Source organism: Thunnus albacares, chromosome 2, assembly GCF_914725855.1.
Source record: "Thunnus albacares chromosome 2, fThuAlb1.1, whole genome shotgun sequence".
Classification (NCBI taxonomy): Eukaryota; Metazoa; Chordata; class Actinopteri; order Scombriformes; family Scombridae; genus Thunnus; species Thunnus albacares.
Window position 1 is genome coordinate 21,196,464 of NC_058107.1, and position 20,670 is coordinate 21,217,133.

At 38.5% G+C, this 20,670-nt stretch overlaps 2 protein-coding genes across 8 annotated transcripts in view; one reads left to right on the forward strand and one right to left on the reverse strand.

The window, feature by feature from the left end:
• The window catches only part of clip1a (CAP-GLY domain containing linker protein 1a), a 28,974-nt gene extending 27,397 nt beyond the window's left edge, over positions 1-1,577 (forward strand). For 5 of the 7 annotated variants that reach the window (XM_044372537.1, XM_044372564.1, XM_044372570.1 and 2 more), the window contains one exon: positions 901-1,577. In XM_044372537.1, coding sequence (XP_044228472.1) covers positions 901-1,132 — 232 coding nt within the window. In that variant the 3' untranslated portion in view covers positions 1,133-1,577. The remainder of the gene's footprint in view (positions 1-900) is intronic. The other 2 variants (XM_044372589.1, XM_044372546.1) reach the window with 1 other exon arrangement.
• Positions 1,578-1,626: 49 nt separating this feature from the next.
• Positions 1,627-13,460, reverse strand: LOC122996844 (leucine-rich repeat-containing protein 43-like). The gene is made up of 12 exons (XM_044372602.1): positions 13,285-13,460; positions 12,891-13,103; positions 11,367-11,477; positions 10,461-10,600; positions 8,819-9,057; positions 8,517-8,680; positions 6,345-6,504; positions 5,013-5,152; positions 4,832-4,921; positions 4,150-4,368; positions 3,894-3,984; positions 1,627-3,298 (listed from the first exon to the last, which is right to left on the reverse strand). Exons 1-12 carry the CDS (start codon positions 13,369-13,371, stop codon positions 3,111-3,113), a joined length of 1,842 nt encoding a protein of 613 aa, XP_044228537.1. The 5' UTR covers positions 13,372-13,460; the 3' UTR covers positions 1,627-3,110.
• Positions 13,461-20,670: the final 7,210 nt, after the last annotated feature.

Sequence of the window (20,670 nt, forward strand, 5' to 3'; positions counted from 1 at the left end):
CAGATTTTCTCAGACTTCCTCTAAAGGCCTTTTTACACTGTGCGTCTTTGAGCCGTCTGAGGCAAAAGTCGACAATCGTGAGAGAAACGTGGCAAAATCTTTGGTCGTCAATCCAAAATAGTGATCCTAGATCTCACTGAGACACGTGAACCGATGAATGATGTGGGACCAAAGACGGCCTTAGGCAAAATTATGACAGCATCAGAAATTTAGGATCAAATTCTCACAATGGGAACGCTCCCACGACCCACATCTACAAACACACCAATCAGAATGTGACATGAAATGAAACAGAACACACAGGCCAGTGTGGTGTTTTGTAAGTGCAGTTGTTTTGAATAAAGTTTAGAGAGAAAATACACTCAGTCTCCTGAATACATCCACGGCACACAAGAAACAAAATGATGGAGGTGAAATGAAAAATAAGTTTGTGTGAGTTTGCATTTTCAGAGCCTCTGCTTTCATATATTTTTATTTACATTGTAGAGCTACGATTCACTGCATTAAGCACACAACTCCCCCCCATCCATGCACAAACAATAAATTACTTTGTTTAAAATGAAGAACTCAATAAAAACAGGAACTGAGGAGACGCTATCATAACTTTCAGAACAGCCAAAATAAATAAATAAAATCGAAGTGTGAGGAAAAGATAGTAAAATATTAAAAGAAAGAAAGGAAGAAAAAAGGGAGAGATGTATTAAAGTGAGTTAAGCCAGAAATATACGGTAGGGTATTAAAAGGCAAATACAGATAAAATAGAGATAAAGTAATAAAATAATAATATACTAAAATATAGGAGATGAGTTGAAGTAAGTAAAACCAGAATAGAAAGTAGGTTATAAAAAGTAAAAAATAAAATAAAAATAGAATAAAAGGATTATTTCTTTTTTTTTTGTGCAGTCTCGACAAGGAACCCGTGAAGAAGAAGCCTCCCCCACGGCTGTTCTGCGACATCTGCGACTGCTTCGACCTCCACGACACCGAGGACTGTCCCACACAAATGCAGATGCCCGACTCCCCCCCGCACACCACCTACCACGGCAATAAGGGCGAAGAGCGGCCCTACTGCGACATCTGTGAGGTCTTTGGCCACTGGACCGAATCCTGTAACGATGACCAGACCTTCTGAAGCCTTTCCAACCCTCTCGTTCGCACAATCACTGTATTTGCACATCATGTTAGATTATGCGGTGCTTTTTGGGGTTTCGGTTTGTCATGTGTGCGTTTTGTGTGCTTGTTTTATCCCAAGCGTCTTCATCGTCCACGCCAGCCCTTAAGCGCTCTTATAAGGAGAAAGTTCTCCTCAGAATCTCTCTCCAAACGTTCAGACATCCAGAATAATAATCAACAGTTTGTATTTGTAAATGACTTTGGAGGAAATGTGTGATATCCTGGGTTTGTGTGAATGAGAAGATACTGTTGGTGGACGTATCATTGTGGGATCTTCAGATCATTTAATTTATCAATATCCTAACATTGTTTGCACAGCTTGTCGGGGAGGGTTACAAAGATAATATAGTATCATAAAAGGTGTTTATTTCAAAATGTAAATTACTTGATTGAAAAACAAATGTCAGTTTGCGCAAAAAATTGGTGAGCTATAGTTTATTTTTTTATGCCTGGAAATACTATGTACTCTTTGATAGTATGTGTGTAATTTTGTGAAGGGTAATCACAGGTGAGAGATTTGCTCGCTCTTGCCTGGAGTGGAGCAGTGGAAACCTTGTGCTGTTTGGCTTTAACAGGAACTTTTTTTATGGTCTTCATAAAGGGATTGCTGGATTGAAAGGTAAGAAAGAAGCACTTCACACTTACTGTAAAGCCCTCAGTTCCAGTGAAATGGCCTTTCCAAAAAAGTTTCTTTGAAATTAAGTGATCATTTCTGTATGAAACAATGAAATACTTAGGCATTTCTTTAAAAAATGTTTTGAATATCTGTATAAAATAAATGAAATTTATGTATAAATTAAAAATCAAACATCTCTGTGTTGATTGTTCAGTTGGAAGCTTAATGCACAATCTCTGTGCATCTGGTTTGTTCTCCTGTTGTCTTCATGTACCATGAGTGATACACAACAGTCTACATGTAATATTTTTCCCAGACTCCCAGAAACCAACTAACCAGTACTCCTAGTACTGCTACTGCCTGCTCCCAGGTTTGATGTGTGTCAGTCAGTTTATGGTTTGATCAAATAAACACAGAGTTATCGAGAACATGCAACATAAAATAATGGAAGTCTTTATAGTTTTAGGGGACCGCTCTAAAACAAGGCCTCCAGATGAGATAAATAGAACCTTAAACCCTAAAACATTTTAGGTGATGTTGGACTTCAATGTTGCAAATTTCAAAACAAATTGGCAATTAAATTTCTACCACAATCCAGTTAACACAGATTGAACCTGGTGCTTTCAGGGCTTCTGGATCTGGGATTTATTCATGTTCCCTATTCATTCATTATAATTTCCAAGACGTCAAGCACAGATCACATTAATTCACAATGAAGACGACGAGGTAAATAGAAACCTGACATTTGTTGCCACAGATCAGCACAGATATGACAAAGTATGAAGTACTAACCACAGCAACAAGTTTAACAGACTCCTCTCCTTGCAATGGTGTCATTTTCAGTTGGGTTAATCCCTGTCATTAATTTATTTCTGTGTCTGATCTGATAATTTGGTCGGACTGTGCTGCTTGTTTTGTACAGGTGACTAATTGCCTCCATGTGGTGGAAATACATCCAGTTGTCGGCTTAACTTTCCCCAAGTTTTATCTCTAATCATATTTACGTCACAGGTAAAGTGACAGCAGATAGTGTGAACGTCATTTTTACTTCGAGGTTAAAATTGTCTCTTCCGTACTGTTTAAACTTCCCAGTGCATTTAGAAGCACATGTTGGCTGGAATACTGTGCAGATACTGTAGATTGATAACTGTATTATAACTGCAGGCCATATAAAACTATGATAAATTTAGGATAATGAAGGAATGCAGGGGAGGACACTGGTTAAACTGGAGCTGAAATGAAGCCTATAACCTTACCCAGCCAGAATTTACAGAGAGTCAAACTGAAAATACATGAGCCCGGCTTCGCTGGTCATGTTGCTTTAAGATAAAACAGATTCAGTGGGGTTTTTTTTCCTGGAGGTTTGGTGTGAGAGCTTTGTGGCTTCTGATGAGGACCGCCATTTCTCCAGCTCCACACTCAACTCCAGAGTCACTGGTTCCACTGGGATGGACATGGGGTTGTCTGTGTGGACATCCACCTCCCGTTCCTTTCTTCCTTTTCCTTTGCCTGCAGAGCACAACAGGATTCAGGAAGTTAATCAGACCGAAAAAGAAGAGTTTAGTGAGAGATAAATCAGTACAGTAGAATAACAGTAGAATCATTTTGTACAATAATTCAACTGTGCAATACTCTGGTGTATATTTATACTGCATTCATACTGTATATTTCAACTAATATTTCTTATTTAGTTATACTATTTTTGCTTTTTAACACTTATAGATCCAATTTCTCAGCCTTATTATTTACACTGTTATATATGTAGTATAATGCACATATTTTACATATTTCTTATTTTCTATTATAATTTCTCTTTGCTCTCTTATAATAATAATTTCTCTTCTAGAATGTGAGCAACTGTAACATCACCCAATTCCCCCTCAGAGATCAGATTTTTTATTTTTCCTTATACACTAGATGATGATAAAATTCGAAAGTGTGCTGCCCACTTTATGTTACTCACTAGATATAGACCAACACATGTTGTATAATGAGACCAGCCACAGTATAACACCATTCTAGACTTATTTCCCCTATTTATTTATGTCAAAACCATTTTTCCGTTAATTAATCTCAACTTTACTCAGTTGATTATCTAAATGACCTTTTGAAGCTGCTGTACTCTTCTGTCCAGTCCCGCTGCCTCCTCTCCGCTTTGATTCCTTTTCCTCCTTCTTCTTGTCCTCTTTGATTGTCTTTGAGAGGGAAAACATATCTCACATGAAACAAGTCTTCATGTCAGTTTGAGAGTTTATAATCCTGCTGGTTGTCTCATATGTTACTATCAATGTTTCCTATTCTTGTTTCTTGTTCACACTCTCTCAACAACCCCGTAGCTGTGTGAACACCTTTAAACTCGCCTTTTCAAGTGTTTGCATAGCTTCCACCTCAGGCTCCGTGTGCAGGGTACCGAGGTCACAGAGGACGTCCACCTTTTGACCCCCTTTGACGAGGCTTTGCAGGGGAACGTGGACAGAGCCGAGGATTCTCCTGACGGGGGCGTCGTGGACCAGCTCTGTTACAGATTTCTTCTTTTTGTCCTTTGATTTGTCTTTGTTGGAGCCAGATTTGACTGGAGACTAAAGAAGATATTACAGAAAGGAGACAGATTTTCAACACTTACACAGAGCTTATATGATGGTTTGGTGAATCCAAACCAGACAAGACACAAGATTCACAGGTGAAAGACTAAAATTAAGGGCTAAGTAAACCTGCATCCTCCTGGTAGTTGGTCATTCTGACAGTAGACTACAGTATGTCAGATAATAAACTATAATACAAGTTGAAGTGTGGCCACAGTATAATGAGATGAATAATGAGTGATTTGGGGCCAACTGAAAACTGGCCTGAGATTGCTATCAGTTTTGGCACCTTGGTTGCCATAGTAACGGAAACATATTTTCAGAAATCAACGTTTCTGCATCAATCCAGGATTTCCCTGAAAGTCCATTGACTCATTGTTTATTTTTATGGACCACTCCTCAGCCTGCCTGCCACCAGCTGACTCAAGAGAGGTGTGTGAAAACAAAATGATGAGCTCACTTCTTTCCCCTTCCCTCCTTTTTTCTCTTTGGCATTTTGGCTCGGTTTGGCCACCGGGGCGTCTTCAGAAGCCGCAGGCCATGACAGGACCTACAGTACATGTCAAATGTCAGAAAATGAGTCCAAATACTGTTTTTTTTTTGCATATAAACCTTCTCCTTCTCAAAATAAAAAATGTTACCTTTTCCACTTCTATCCTAAGACAAAGTCCTTGATTGAGGAATTTCTTAAAGCTCCCCAGATCGCTAACGATGTATGTTTGTGTGTCACTGAAGTCCATGCACTCTGACCACGGCAGCTTTGACGTGCTGTGTCTTGACTCTAGAAAAGGAAATATCCAAGTGAATGTGCAACACCAGAAACAGCAAACTATAATTCAGGCTTGTGCCAAGTCAGAGACACTTAGTTAAGAGAATATATACAAACAAACCACCGATGGAGCAGTAAGTTAAGCAAAGAGTTTGACACGTGATAATGCTTAATAAATGATCAGTCTAGCCCCTCTGCAGCCATGTCTCGCCTCAGCACCTGTCTTGAGGAGATAAAGGCCTGGATGAGTATACGTTTCCGCCAGTTGAAGATGTTCCCAGATTCAGTCATCCCCTATAGCTCATCTCACCTTTGACAGCCAGGACATCCCCCTTTTCCTCCTCAGTCACTCAGTCAGCTGACTTTTAATGACCATATAAGACATCTACGCAAAACCCCTTTCTACCATCTCAAAAACATCTCTAAACTCAGGCTCTCTCTAATCCTGCCAGATGCAGAGAAACTTTATCTCCTCTAGACTGGACTACTGCAATGCGCTCTTCACAGGGATCCCTGGCAGGAGCATCCAGAAGCTCCAGTATATTCAGAACAGCGCTGCCAGGATCCTGATGAGAGTGCAAAAACACAAACATATCACACTTATTCAGTTTTCATTGCACTGGCTCCCTGTCTCCTTCAAGGTTGACTACAAAGTCCTGCTACTCACATACAAATCCATCAACGGACATGCGCCTCCCCATCACACCACAAACTTCCACCCACACCCTCAGATGTACCAGCACAACGAGAGCCTTCCACTCTGCTGCACCACGCTTGTGGAACAGCCTCACTGACCATCTGAGGGCAGCACAGACTCTTTTAAAAAAGGCCTGGGAACCTTTCTTTTCAGGAAGCTTTTTTTCGTCATTTGTACTACTATTTTCTGTATGTTGTGGGTTCTATGTTACTAAATCTGTTGCAATTTGCATTTCACTGTGAATAAAAAGCGTGGCACAAATTACTTTAATTATTATTATTATTAGTCATCCAACCCTCCGCTGGCTGTTCTGACTGTGCGTTTCTCTGAAAACATGCACTTGTGTGATTCTACGGAAACTGATAAAGTTCAGAATACATAATCCAGACATCACACTTGACATTATGTCCAGATTCCTTAACACAACAATGCCGGTAGCTTTTTTTAAAAATCTTTCTCTTCCAGCCCTGAACTCGGTGCACGTCAAATGAGGGAAAGTGTTATTACCGTGTGCAGTATCCTGGTGGGTTTCCTCAGTGTTCACCATCAAGTCTTGAATTTCTGATTTGGATGTTTCTCTTTCGCTGTTCTTGTTTGACTGCAGCTCAGCATCACTGGACACGTCTCCTCCGGCTGTTGTGTCTAATTTAGACTCGCTGTTGACTATCTGTGAACAGCACCACAAAAAATATATATGTGTGGATTTAAAAGATAGGGGGAAAATGTGTCTATGTGTGAGCAGTTTACTCAGCACTGAACCTCGCAAAATAAGTCAGATATAAAAACTGATGTGGGCACATGTGAATAAATACAACAACAAAGTGGTTCTCATGTGTTAGTGTGAAATTTCCCATGTGACAAATGACAGCTTAGGTATTAATTTTAATATTAGTCAATTTCTACTTGTTTTTTTTGTTGTTGTTGTTGTTGTTGTTGTTTTTTGCCAAAATAGGCTATATTTTTATTTTTTAGGTAAATTTATTATTACCTTTTTTTCTCTTCACTGTTTTTCCCTGCAATAGTTTCTGTGATAATTGTTTTCCACTATGGATGATTTATGTGACTTTTGAACATGTTTTTTGTCATTTTTTTCTTTTCTTCAGTTGTTGCTGTTTTCATATTGGCATGCTTTGTCCCATAGAGGAAGTATCAGGCAGCGCTGCTTTCTGATTGGTCCAGTCTGGGAGCAGAGTGATTCTGAATTAAGCAGATTGCAAACACCTGAGTGATGAGTGTGTTTTATATTTCTTGTGTTTTTGGACAATGTCTGAAACTTTGGTCTATTAAATAAAATGCATTAGTAGCTATTGCTGCAGTGTGCTGATTGTATGTCTGACTTCTGACAGAAATTACACCTGAGAATTGACCTGAGATTAAAGGATGAGTTCACATTTTTCAAGTCTGTCTTAACACATGACTCACATGCTCACAGGTATTTTTCAAGAATTATTAGTTGCTATAATCATTCCTGCTGTCCATACTGGCCATGAAGAGATCTCTGTCTAACATGATTATAGCGTAAGAGATGGAGGACAAAATCCACAGTCTTTATCCTGTGCATAAAACAGTCAAATAATAAGTCAAATGAATTGGATATTTTTCAAAGTTGCTGCTTTTTTAGTCCAAAAGTTTCCCTTTGTATTTCCTAGGGCAGTGTTTCCTTGCTGAGCAGATAAAATCCAGCAGATTAAATTTTGCACTAAACAGACTGTAACTCTGAAAGAAACTCAGTTGTTTTGTTTGACTCTTTGGCCTCAGCTGAAATTTGTGAATGTGTTTTTGCAAAGAAGGAGGGCTGTTTATTTTGTCCCCCATCTCTTCCATTAAAATAGCTTTAGGAAGAATCTCTTTATGGCCAGTACGGACACGAGGAACAATTACAGCGATAAATCAGTCTTGAAGTGTACGTATGGGCATGTGAGCATTGTTTTAAGACAGACTTGGAAAAATGTGAACCTAACCTTTAAGTTCTTACAGGTTCAAAAATGCAGATATTATTATGACCATTTACAAACTGAAAAGAAAAGATATAAAATCGAACACTATGCCAAAAACAGAGATAAGGGAGAGCATATTCATTAGATGTCACGCCCTAGAGGGTCAGAGGTCACTTACAAGGTCATATCAGGAATAAGACACTTGACATTGAGGTGAGAGGACTTTTAGTGTTTTCCATGTCAAAATGTAAATATCCAGCTCCTCTGTGTTTCTCTTCTAAGCTTTTATATAATTGGATTATAATAAAACAGTTATTACCATTAAAAAGTATGAGGGGAGACCTACAGTTAGCTATAATATGTGGTTGTTAGCTTTACTGGTAGCAAAAAATCCCAGTTGGGGATGTTTGTCACATTCATGAACATTCAACATGGAATGAAACTTTTTAAATTCATTTATAAATTGCCTCTTTTTTCTTTTTCTTCATTAAAATAACATAGGGACAATGAACTCCATAGTGTGTGATTACCAACCCCACGATGGGTCGTCACAAGTGTACTTGACGTATTTTGCAGTCCACACACAACAGAATAAGCTTAAGGAGAGGAGGTCACTGCATGCCAACCTGACGCTTTAGGCCTCTATTACATATTGAAAGGGAATCTATTAGGGATACAGTTTTTGAGGGATTCAAATGAAAGTAAAAAGTGTGACTACCAACCCTGTTCTCCCCTACCTTACCTGGTTAACAGGTGTTTGATGACTTAAGAACACATATGTGATAAAATAGCTGTAGGTGATGACAGGGAAGTCAGGAGCGTTTTCATCCACACTCATCAGCGGGTCTGGGATTCCTCTCATCCTGCCTACGCTCACTGTGGCTGATGCCCAGTCCACTATCAGATCTGTACAAAAGAAAAAAATCCATATATTGTAAACTATAAGCTCTTGATGTGGATAAAATGACAAAACTGTTTAATTTGAGCAATAGGAGCCCAGGTTCAGAGGACTTGGAAACACTAATTGACAGTCCAAAGTCTCACCACTCATCTTGGCCAAGCCTCTAAAACGATGTCTTTCCTCAGGGGAGATCCATGAGGCATCCAGGCAAGAGAGCTGTGGGAGACTGTCCACAGTGAAACCCGGGTAGGAGGGCGCAAGAGTGAGGGGGTTTCCCTCCAGCACCAGCGTCCTGAGGCAGGGGAGCGTACTCAAGGCATTCAGCAGGGCCTGCTGGGCCTGAAACTCACAGTCACTAAGGTCCAGACACACCAGCTGCGGCCTGAGGTCAGAGGGAGTCACTGGTTTTACAGGACAGCAGACTGCAAATCCGACAACTTCTGAAGAAACGGTGAAGACGAGGAAGAGCATGGATTCTAACGTTTATTGTACAAATAAACCTACAGACAACATAGCAAAAATAAAATATATATAAGACACTTTTGAGTTATGAGCAACTGGAGGGAATTTCTTCAGCAATTTAATTATGCTCCCATAAAGTTTGGTAACTCACAAGTAGAGCTGCAATGATTAGTTGATTATTGATCAGTCAAGCGGCAGAAAATTAATCGCCAACTAAACAAATTCAAATTCATCCATCGTTTGAGGGATTTTTTTAAAGAAAAAATGCCAAAACTCTCTTGTTCCAGCTTCTTAAACGTAAATATTTCCTGTTTGTTTTCAGTCCTCTGTGACAGTAAACTGAATATCTTTGGGTTGTGGACTGTTGGTCGGGACAAAACAAGACACTAGAGGTTGCATCTTGGGCTTTGAGAAACAGTGATCGACATTTTTCACCATTTTCTGACATTTTATAGACCAAAAGATTAATTGAGAAAATAACTGACAGATTAATTGATAATGAAAATAATTGTTAGTTGCAAGCCTACTCACAACAGACTTTTTTTTTTTTTTTTTAAAAAAAGGAGCAGTAGAGGTTGAGATGTCATGACTTTGCTCCAAAAACACCTACACTTCCTATGATGTAATGATGCAACTCAGTATCTTCAAACATCACAACTCCAGTTTGTAACTGGCTTGGCTTTTTTTTTAGAAATGTTAAGTGTCAACCTCAGTATCGACCTTCAGATTATTATCAGGGTTATTTTTTACAATTCTGTTTAATTGATGACAAAGAAGGAAATCTCAAGAAAATATTTTGGCTTACTAACATTATAACCACATTAGATAAGGGTTTCTATATTTGCCATCTTATATTCATCCTCAGTAAAATAAAAAAGACTTTTATGACCATAATCTTAAGGTGTCTTTAACTTTAATGCAGAGTGGGTGTCATTTTGTAAAATCATCAACTCCTTGCTCCCACTGAAACAACATTTAGTACATATAATACTTTTAGGTGGGATCAATAGATAATCTACCTAACAGTGTCTACTGCAGTCATCCCTGTGTCGTCCTCACCTGACCCTCAGCGTTGCTTCAGTAAGAATTGAAAAACAGACACGCCTTCAGATCAGTAGGTGTGTAAAATCACGTAGAAAAACCTGCGATGAAACATCACCACTTGATGTGATGTTATAATATTGTCTTGCCTTACGAACCATAAAAATCACACAATTCGTCTTTGTTCAAATTTTCATTTGACCTGGTTTTGTTTTACCTTGTTAAAAACCAGCCGACTTCCTGTGTGTGTGTGTGGGTGTGGGTGTGTGTGTGTGAACTAACCAGTGGCTTCCTGTAAGATGAGTGACGTCTTCATGGGAACCTACACTAGTTGAGCCGAGGCCGAGGTACTGCAGTCGAGGAGACGGGCACTTGGTTAGACTGTTGAGTGCAACCAGCTGGTTGGCACGTAGTTCCAAAATCTTTGAAAGAAGCATACAGACCGGTGATAAATTAAAGGAAAAACCAACATAAAGTGTCTTGGTGAGGTGTTGGGCCACCATGTGCCACCAGAACAGCTTCAATGTGCCTTGGCATTGATTCTACAAGTATCTGAACTCTATTGGAGGGATGAACACCATTCCTTCATTTGGTGTTGTGATGATGGTGGTGGAGAGCGCTGTCTAACACGTCGGTCCAAAATCTCCCATAGGTGTTCAACTGGGTTGAGACCTGGTGACTGCGAAGGCCATAGCATATGATTCACATCATTTTCATACTCATCAAACCATTCAGTGACCCCTCGTGCCCTGTGAATTGGGGCATTGTCATCCTAGAAGAGACCACTCCCATCAGGATGGAAATGTTTAATCATAGGATAGAGGTGATCACTCAGAACAACTTTGTATTGATTTGGTTTTTGGTTTTAATTTGTCACCCGTCCATATTTGCAATCAAACTGTTCATGTTACAACATCAGCTATGTCACAGCAGGTGTTTTACCCATAGATTGTAAAAAAATATGGATGTAGCCACCGTGATTTAACCTGTTGTTTCTTAAGAGCAGTTTTGAAGCTCAAAGTGAGTGGCTCTGGTTGTTGTCATCTTAGCAGTGCCTGATTCCGCCTAACTCCCTAACTCTGTTTTCCTTATTATTCAAATTTGAATCATCCTTTACTGACAAACTTTTGCAGATTTCACTTAATCTGATGAACTTTTTTATCAAGCTGATGCATATCTGTGACTCACCCTCAAAGTTTTGGGGAGGTTATCTGCAGGGACGTCAGAGATTTTGTTGGCACTCAGTACCAACTCCTCCAGCTTTGAAAACTTTAACAGGCCGTTGTCGATGACTGATACCTGCACGCAACACAACAACAAAGGATCAAGTACATGTTTCCTCAATCAAACATCAAAGTTAAGAGATAATTGTGTTATGAGGAGAATTTTAATTTATTGTGGAATGAAAAAAATTGATTCACAAAGTAGTACAAAAATACAAATACATTTATCAGATCATATACCTTTGCAAATGACATTAAGTAGTAATAAGGAAAAAAGGTGCTGGCATTTGGACATTTAATAACGCCCTCCTTTTAGAAAATGAGTTTAAAACAAAGTTAAAAAGAGTGTTACAAGGATATATAATGTACAGTGATAGTCCTCGTATTTGAGTAAATACCAGACGAGATCAAGAAGAAAGATTCTCACTTGTTACTAGTAATAAGGGTTGAGATAATTGAAGAAATTACAAGGAATTAGTTAAAAGATGATGAACTTAATTAATTCCAAATGGAAGGATCTTGTAAATGAAATATATGGAGTGGAAAAAACAACCATAAGAATTAGAAATCGAGTTCATATCTTTGAAGAAAGAAATGAAAATGGTTGAGTATACAACACACAATATTTCTAATGAGATGTGAAAACTAAGGCAATAATATGATATTATCTGTCTTTCTTTTTGTACATGGGTACACATGGGAATGTGTGTGTGGGTATATGCGTGTGCACACACACTCACACGTGTGTGTATCTATGGTTGTTGTTCCTATATTGATTTAATGTATCCTCTGACTTTAATTTATCAGTTTATTCAACTGTATCCTACAAACTATTTATGTAATAAGTTATTTTATTTATTACCTTTTTCCTCTCCCTCTTTATCGGTTTCTTTGATTCTTTTTATTTTTTCGTATGCTTTCTAACTCCAGTGTTATTATGTTATATAATTTCCTTAAATGCATAAATAAATAAATAAATAAATAAATAAATAAATGAATAAATAAGTTTGCTCAGTTGTGCAAAAACAGCATTCATTTATTGAAGTTGCAGCCATAATTCAGCTACCAGAGGAGATCCAGACAATATGAAAATATGATCTATTTTTGCAATCAACTGTTTATCTTTTGTTCCCAAATGCCCACTTTTGAGATTTGGGGTTTGCTTTAATTAATTGTTGAATTTGAACAAAAAACAGTTAACATTTTTTAGATGTGTAATTTGATTTTTGAATTTGGGGACATTGAAGTTGGGGATTATAATAAATAACATGTTTTGGGGATTCTATGATCAGGCCAGGGAGCACATGTTAAAGTTATAGCATCCTTTTTAACATTTTTTAAATCAGGACTTTCAATCAAAAACTGGTGTTTATGTTTCACCAGTTTTAGCAAATTCTGTAAAAAGGTTTGGACCCTGGTCAGGTGAGAGCAGTGAATGAAATTAAAAATCTCAACATTTTGACGTAGGAAAGAAAATCTGTACACTCACGCCCTTGTCCACGATGCGTAGTGTGCTGAAGTAATTGTAAACGAAGTCACCGTGCAGAGACTCAGGTGTGAACACAGCCAGCCGTCTCAGGGCTGCAGCTTGTGGGCTCCATGACTCATCGTGCCACCACGGAGAGTGAGAGCAACTAAGCAGATCCAGCAGGACGCCTGTGTCCTCTGTCTCTGCTCCCTCTGTACTGTCTTTACTCTTTCTCTACAAACAAAAGCACTATGTTTAATAATATCTTACATAAAAAAAAGCAAGCTGTGCAGTGATGAGAGTGCTTTAAACCGCTAAATATACATGAGGTCCAAGGACACTCACAATAATGACCCGCTCACTGTACATTATCCCTTACTTATCTAGAAGACACTGCCAACTGAATTGAACTCACCCAGCTGCCATATCCACAAGGAAAGTCATTCAGACATAGACGGCGAATCTGCTTTTCTAACACAGCAGAAAGTGTGTTTGAGCTCATGTCTGTCAACAATAACTATTGTATCTAAAGCATGTATGATCAGTTTGTCTTTGGTCAGTCTTGCAGGGGAAAAGGCCCCGGGTGTTTGTTTACAAATGGTTGCCAGTTGCTTGGCAACAGCTGGGACTCACTGAGTGAAGCAGTTAAAACTTCAGAAAAACTTGTTTCAGCTCCGAGGATGTATCACAGAAATGTCTTAACTAGTAGTAACTATGGAAATGAGCACATGAGAGGGATTAGAGGAGATTTTTACTGGCATTGTTGAGAGCACACACTCTGTGCACGATGCCACATGTAACCTGTAACCTGCTGTGGATGCAACATGAGACAGTAACATTGTACAGTTTACTGTACGAGAAGACTTACACTACATCGGTTTTACAACTGTTAATACTGTGGTATTGTGCACGCTGGCTCACTGGAATCACTTACTGGGACACTTAGATGGTACTGAGCCATTGTTAATGATATTAGGTACCTACTGCTATAATGGCAAGGCAAAGCTCAAAATACCAGGACACAGGACCCCACAGAGAGTGACTGATATATAAATGTTATTTCATAATCTTCATGCACACCTTTCTTCCCAGATTGTAATATGGAAATATATTTACTCCATAGACCGTATAAAAATACATTTACCCATGTAGGCATTTTTCTTTGAACAAATAAAAACAATCTTTTTTTCCCTTTGTTCCAAGTAAATCTTCACAGAATTTTGCTGGGATTGACACATCACTGCAAATCCTGGACAATCAGTATGTTCTCACCTTAAATGTGGTTCAAAAATACTAATAATATTGTAACTTTTTCTTGTCACCACTCTGTATGGTCTGATAGACCAGATAAACCGAAGATAATGAAGCCTCACTGTGATCATTCCTCCTGTTCATACTGACCATTAAACGATTCCCTCTAAATGAGCTTACAACGTGGGGGACAAAATCCACAGTCCTCGTTTTGAGCGAAAATGAATTAAAAAGTTTATCTGAAGATAAAATGAGGCTTTGACCATCTGAGTAAGTTAAAGTGCATATCGTCCAGAGTTACAGACTTTTTAGTAAAAATGTCCCTTTTTAGTAAAAGTGTTTTCCTGTTGAGCCGCAGTGGTAGGATCATATAGCCTCAAATAAACTTTTAAACACATTTTTGTAGATTTTGTCCCCCATCACTTACAGTACCAGTCAAAACTTTGGACACAGTTTTTCATTCATTTGAATGAGAGGGTCTGACTGGTACTGTACGTTAAAAGTGCATTATGAAGGGATCTCTTAATGGCCAGTATGAACAGGAGGAATGATTACAGCAAGAAAAGTGTGTAAGTGTTCTTTCCAGCACCTGTTGTTGATTTCCACTGAATCTAAAGTCTCTTGCATATTTGAGGGAAACCTGTGGTTTGTTATCTATGGTAAAAATCTCTAAGAGGTGAAAAGATTGTAAAGTTTGTTTTAGGACTTGTGTTTCTAGGAAGCTCATTACCAATTAAAAGGTATCTCAAATTCTTAGAAGCAGCAATCTAGTCCATATGACGCGGCAGAAAAATTTAAACATGAGTAATGTTATCTCAGGTCACTAGAAACAAGAATGAACAGGAAAAGGGAAAAACTTGCATTTTAATCCAAAAGCAAAAGATCCTAGATAAACCAGGCTGCAGCCTATAGTGAGCCACTTAATTACCTCTTATGTCAGCAGGATAAGCAGGCTGGCTGTGCATTCTTCATTCTTTGCTTTGTGATTCAGCGACTCCATGTGTGGAGGGATTCTTTGTGATTCAGTGAGATTAAGTGAAATAACCTGTGTGAGTTCAAGGTTAGACTCTCTGAGGATTTGATGGCATCATAACAATAATTTTCAGAGTAAATCTGCAATTTGTCTGGTAATTGGTTTTGAAATTCTGCAGTAAGTGACAATGAAATTTCTTCAGACAGCAGACTTCACTTTTTCTTATTTTCGTTCAACTGATAAACATCAGATGTCTTTGATAATTCTGTGTCAGTTTGCATTGCCTCCCACATTAAACCAGTATTGTGGTGCATTGTACCCCACAATTGCAAAATAGAAACATTTACAATGAGATTCTGGGGGCCGATAATGCCGCAATGGCGTCATCCACCAACTAATGGCATGAGAAAAAAATCCTGTGTTTCGATATATAAGCACAGCATGCGCCAGTTTAGGTCCATTAACTCAGCAGCAAACAAACAAAAAGCGCAACATGTCTCTGGCTAAAGGTAAGCGACTTTTAAATGAAAGTTAAATCATTTTGTGTTATTCTTTTATCTGAAAAGGGTGAAAAAAATGAACCTGATAAAGAGACTCTTTGTATCTCTGTGTAATAATGCTTATGTTAATAAGTATGTTGTGACTTCAAGAATGACTGAAAATATGTGAATTGGACATTTAACTACTTTAACAACACATTGTTTCCTTATGTTGGCTGCCTGAAAAGTCTGACGGCAAGTTCATTCAAATGTGAGCTTTATGACAACATTGTCTTTATCATTCTCTGTCAGTATAATCTTGAGCGTTGACTCTGTGGTGTTGACTCCAGTTAGGCTTGAACACGCTTCTGGTTGACATGTTATGCAGATGACCACATCATATTTTTTTATGTATAACCTTTTTGTAGAGCTCCTGCTTTCTTGCATTGTGATGATGCACATTTCCTTTACGGCCTCCCAAAACCTGGAGCCTTGTACACTGGGAAATAGGGACTCTTGTAGACCTGAGTGGAAGAAAATGGTGATACCTCTGTGTAATTTACTGCTGGCAGAAAAAGCTTATGTAAGTAAACACATCATACTTGAAAATTACATTTCCTATAATATGTACCCAGTAGTAAGAGCCAATTAATGTGAGATTATGGATCGAAACAGCTTGAAGCCTTTGAGCTCTAACTTTGTCTTCCTCTCTTTAGGTTGAGCACATATTTCACGGAGAACCACCGATGAAAAACCAACTAAAGCCCATTACAGGAATAACTTTGCCTGTGAGAAACAACGCTAAAGAGATCCAGGCCTCTGTCTGTGCCATCTCTGACTACCTCGGCAACCACCTGCCAGCCATCATCAAGAGTCTGAAAAAGGAGCCCAAAGACGGCATCATCGAAAACGCTAATAGGTTTAATACTAATTTCATAGCTGCTGTTCGGCAGACAAACATAAGTCAACACACACAACCTTGCAGCACGAGTCTCACAATTTCAGACGACTACCGCAAGAAAATAATGGGCCTCCGAATTATTAACTCCTCCAGGCGATGGGTGGAGGGCTTCATGCACACAAATTCCTCCTGTGAATGAAAACAAAAACCACTTTTGACAACTATTTATGTATTTATTTATTTATTTATTTATTAGTTGGTGTATTTAAGGGTTTTTTTCTACATTTATTTACATAATTGCAAGTATTTATAGTATTTATATGAAATGATGCTCTCCCATATTGTTTCTTCCATTCTGACTGGATATCATACTTTACATGTAAAATGGCAATAATAAAAATATTTTATTCAAATCGCCAATCTTTTTTTTTTTTAATTTGAATTGTATCAACTTTTATTTCACGGCAAGAACACAAGTAAAGAGGAATGTTGGAGTAAATACATGAAATTGGACAAAATATAATCTAGAGCAAATATTTGAAATAAAAAAGTACAGCAGTACATATTTGTTAGGGATGCAATTTAAAATGAAATTACTCCCTTTGTTTGAAAAAATCATATATTTCTGTTGTAGAATCTGTGCAGGTGATGTACATCAAGATTTACATTTACTGGAGACAAACATTTTGTTCTGTTGTTTATTTAAAATTTACAGTGTGTTGATCTTGAAAGAAAACCGGAAATTAAAGATGATTTGAATCATCTGATACATTCATATGAGAAAGTGGAGGCACCTTTACAAACATTCATTTTTTAAATTGTCAAAACTACTACTCGTATGATTCAATATCTTATATGTTTACTTAACCATCTTATAGTCTAATAGTATTTGAGTAATACTGATACCACAAGAAAATACACATGACAGTCATTTCTTTTTCTTATGTAAGCAACATGACTTATCACAAAAGATAAAATCATCAAGATAGACTAAAACACGCCCTTTTATTAAACAGTGTTGTGGATTTTGAGTTTAAAGATTTAATCAGACTTATGGTTTACGGGATGTGTAGGTTTTTAGAAATCAGAAATTCATAGGAGGGAATTACACGCAGAGGAAAATATTAAGAAGCTGATCTTTATCTGAGGAGTCCTAATAAAAGTGATCCTCAAAAGATGGATCAGAGAAAGTGTCACATCAGAGAGCCTGCTGTCAACTAAACCATCCAGCTGTCATGGATTTTTGTGCTGGTAAGTGTCTGTTTTTAAACCAGGCGGTCCCAAAACTTGAACTTCCGAGGGCAAATTTGCACAATACTGAAACTTTCTATAGTGGAGTCTGTAGCTCAGGCCTATCCTCCCTCTCTCTCTCTCTCTCTCTGTGTGTGTGCGTGTTCAAATCTAATGCATTTCCCCGATGTGCTCCTTCATTTCACTGCTGTAGTTCTCATCTTCCTGTGCCTGTTCACTGCACAAGCAGCCTCCAGAGCTGTTGAGAATGTACAATGTACCGGGGCCTTAAGGCCATCACTCCAGCTGATGAGCAAAAGTACAGGAGAGCTTCTGAGGAGAATCGTAAGTTTTCTGGAGCTTACTTAAATCTATTTACTAATGAAAACAGTTCATTATATTTTAATATTCAGGAGGTGAAGGTTGCATTTAGTGATTTTCGATCAGTCCCGGTAACTTATTGGGGATGAATTATATGGTTATTCATCTTTTGTACAATCTGGGTCTGTACTTGCTTTGCCACTTTGGAGAGTATCAGTACATTGTAGGAAGATTATATGGCAGTCAGGAATTTTGGCTCCTAAGTCATCCAGGTGCCTCCATTGGTGGAAGACTTATTCGGATCATTTAAGTAAAAAATGTGCACCATAAAATACTTAATTACAATTAACAGTGCTGCATTCAAAGTGTGTTTTAATACAAGTGCAGAAGAATTAGAAATAAAATGTAATTAAACATTAAACAGAAGTAAAATTATACAGGATGGACCTTGTCAGTGATACAGTAGGCTTTTATATTATTTGATCGTTATTATTTATGCATTAACATGTAATGAGGGCAGCACAGTCTTTTTAAAAAGCACTAAAAACCTTTCTATTCAGGAAGGCTTTTTCATCTCAACTCTTGTTATTCTATGTTATTTATCCTGCAGCACCTTGAGTTTCACTATGAATGAAAAGTGTGATACAAATGAAATATCTTATTTATTATTTGGTCCGTGTGGAGCTGCCTCATATAGCTTTGATTAATTTGAAACATATTTTATGAAGTGGTCACATGCTTTGTTTGTGAAATCTTAATCTGCAAAGTAACCACAAATGTAGTGAAGTAGAAGTGTAAAGTAACCTTAACATGTAAATACTCAACCACATTAAATGTACCTAATGTACACCATTGTTCACTGATGTTGACACCTGCTAATCAAGTCCGTGTCCTGCAGACTAACTCGGAAGAGCTCCCCAGCACCTGTCCTCCGCTGAACACCACGGAGCTGGTCAGGCCGGGACAGCAGCCCCCCACCGCTCACCAGCTCTCCTCCATCCGCTGTGAAATGATGGAGTTGTCCAGGCGTATCCCGAAGCTGAAGGGAGAGCTGCTGACCATCAGCCAGTTTAGTCTGCAGGTGGAAAAGAGTTTCGGCGGGCCCACACCGAGCCAGAACTGCAGCCTGCCCCTCTTTGAGCAGCAGATGGAAATCAATTTGTATGCAAAGTGTCTGCTGCAGCTTCTGCACCAGCAGCTCAGCAAAATACCATGTATTAATTGATTTCACACATTTGTTTTAAATTATTAGGGGGAAAAATCATTACTGTAATCCAGTTTTACATGGGTGGGAAAGTTAACTTATCCTGGAGTGCACTTATTATCAGTATCTGATAAACAAGTGATATTAATTATTAGTGTTATTTATTGAAAATAAAGTAATAAGAACTCAGACTTTATTTGTGTTGCCTTTTTTGGGGGGAGGGGGATCTCAAGCAGAACCGGGCTCTAACTGGGTGGCCGTCTGCCTTGACTGGTTGGGTTGAGAGAGAAAGAGGGAAGGGGAGAGGGGGGAGAGAGACAAAGAGAAGCATAATACCAACATTAATAACAATAGCAACAATAATATTAATAGACATGTCACTAGTAATAATAATAGCAATAACAGTAGGAGAAGGTGTCGAGGCAGGACAGGACACCCACAGGACCATGCCACCATCACCGCAGCCCTCGATGTCCAGTTTTCCTGTGAGATGACAAAGCACAAAGACTATGGGGAAGAAGCCAAGTTAGTAAGATGCATTAATGGTACATGAATGCATACAGATGGAGAGGGGAAGGAGGAGAGAGGAGCTCACTGCATCATGGGAACTCCCCCGGCAGTCTAGGCCTATAGCAGCATAACTAAGGGCTGGTCCAAGTCTAGCCTGGCCGGCCCTAACTATAAGCTTTATCAAAAATGAAAGTTTTAAGCCTACTCTTAAATGTAGTGAGGGTGTCAGCTGCATTCTGGACCAGCTGGAGAGTCTTTAGAGACCTGTTAGGACAGCCTGATAATAAGGAATTGAATTAATCCAGCCAAGAAGTAACAAATGCATGGACTAGTTTTTCTGTATCTTTTTGAGAAAGGATGTACCTGATTTTTGCAATATTACATGGGCGAAAAAAGGCAGTCCTTGAAATTTGTTTCATGTGAGAGTTGAAGGACATATCCTGATCAAAGATAACTCCCAGATTCCTTATGGTAATGCTGGAGGCCAGGGTAATGCCATCTAGATTAGCTATATCATTAGATAATGAGTTTCTAATGTGTTTAGGGCCAAGCACAATAACTTCAGTTTTGTGTCTGAATTTAGTAGCAGAAAATTGCAGGTGCATCCAGGTGTTTATGTCCTCAAGGCATGCATGGAGTTTAGCTAACTGATTGGTTTCACCTGGCTTCATTGACAAATTTAATTGAGGATCATCTGCATAACAATGAAAATGTATGGAGTGTTTCCAAATATTACTTAAAAGGAAGCATATATAAGGTGAATAGTGTTGGTCCAAGCACAGAACCTTATGGAACTGTCTAACTTTTGCATGCATGGAGGATTCATCATTAACGTGTACAAACTGAAATCAATCTGCTCAATAGGATTTAAACCAGCTTAATGCAATTCCTTTAATGCCAATGAAATGTTCCAGTCTCTGTAATAGGATGTG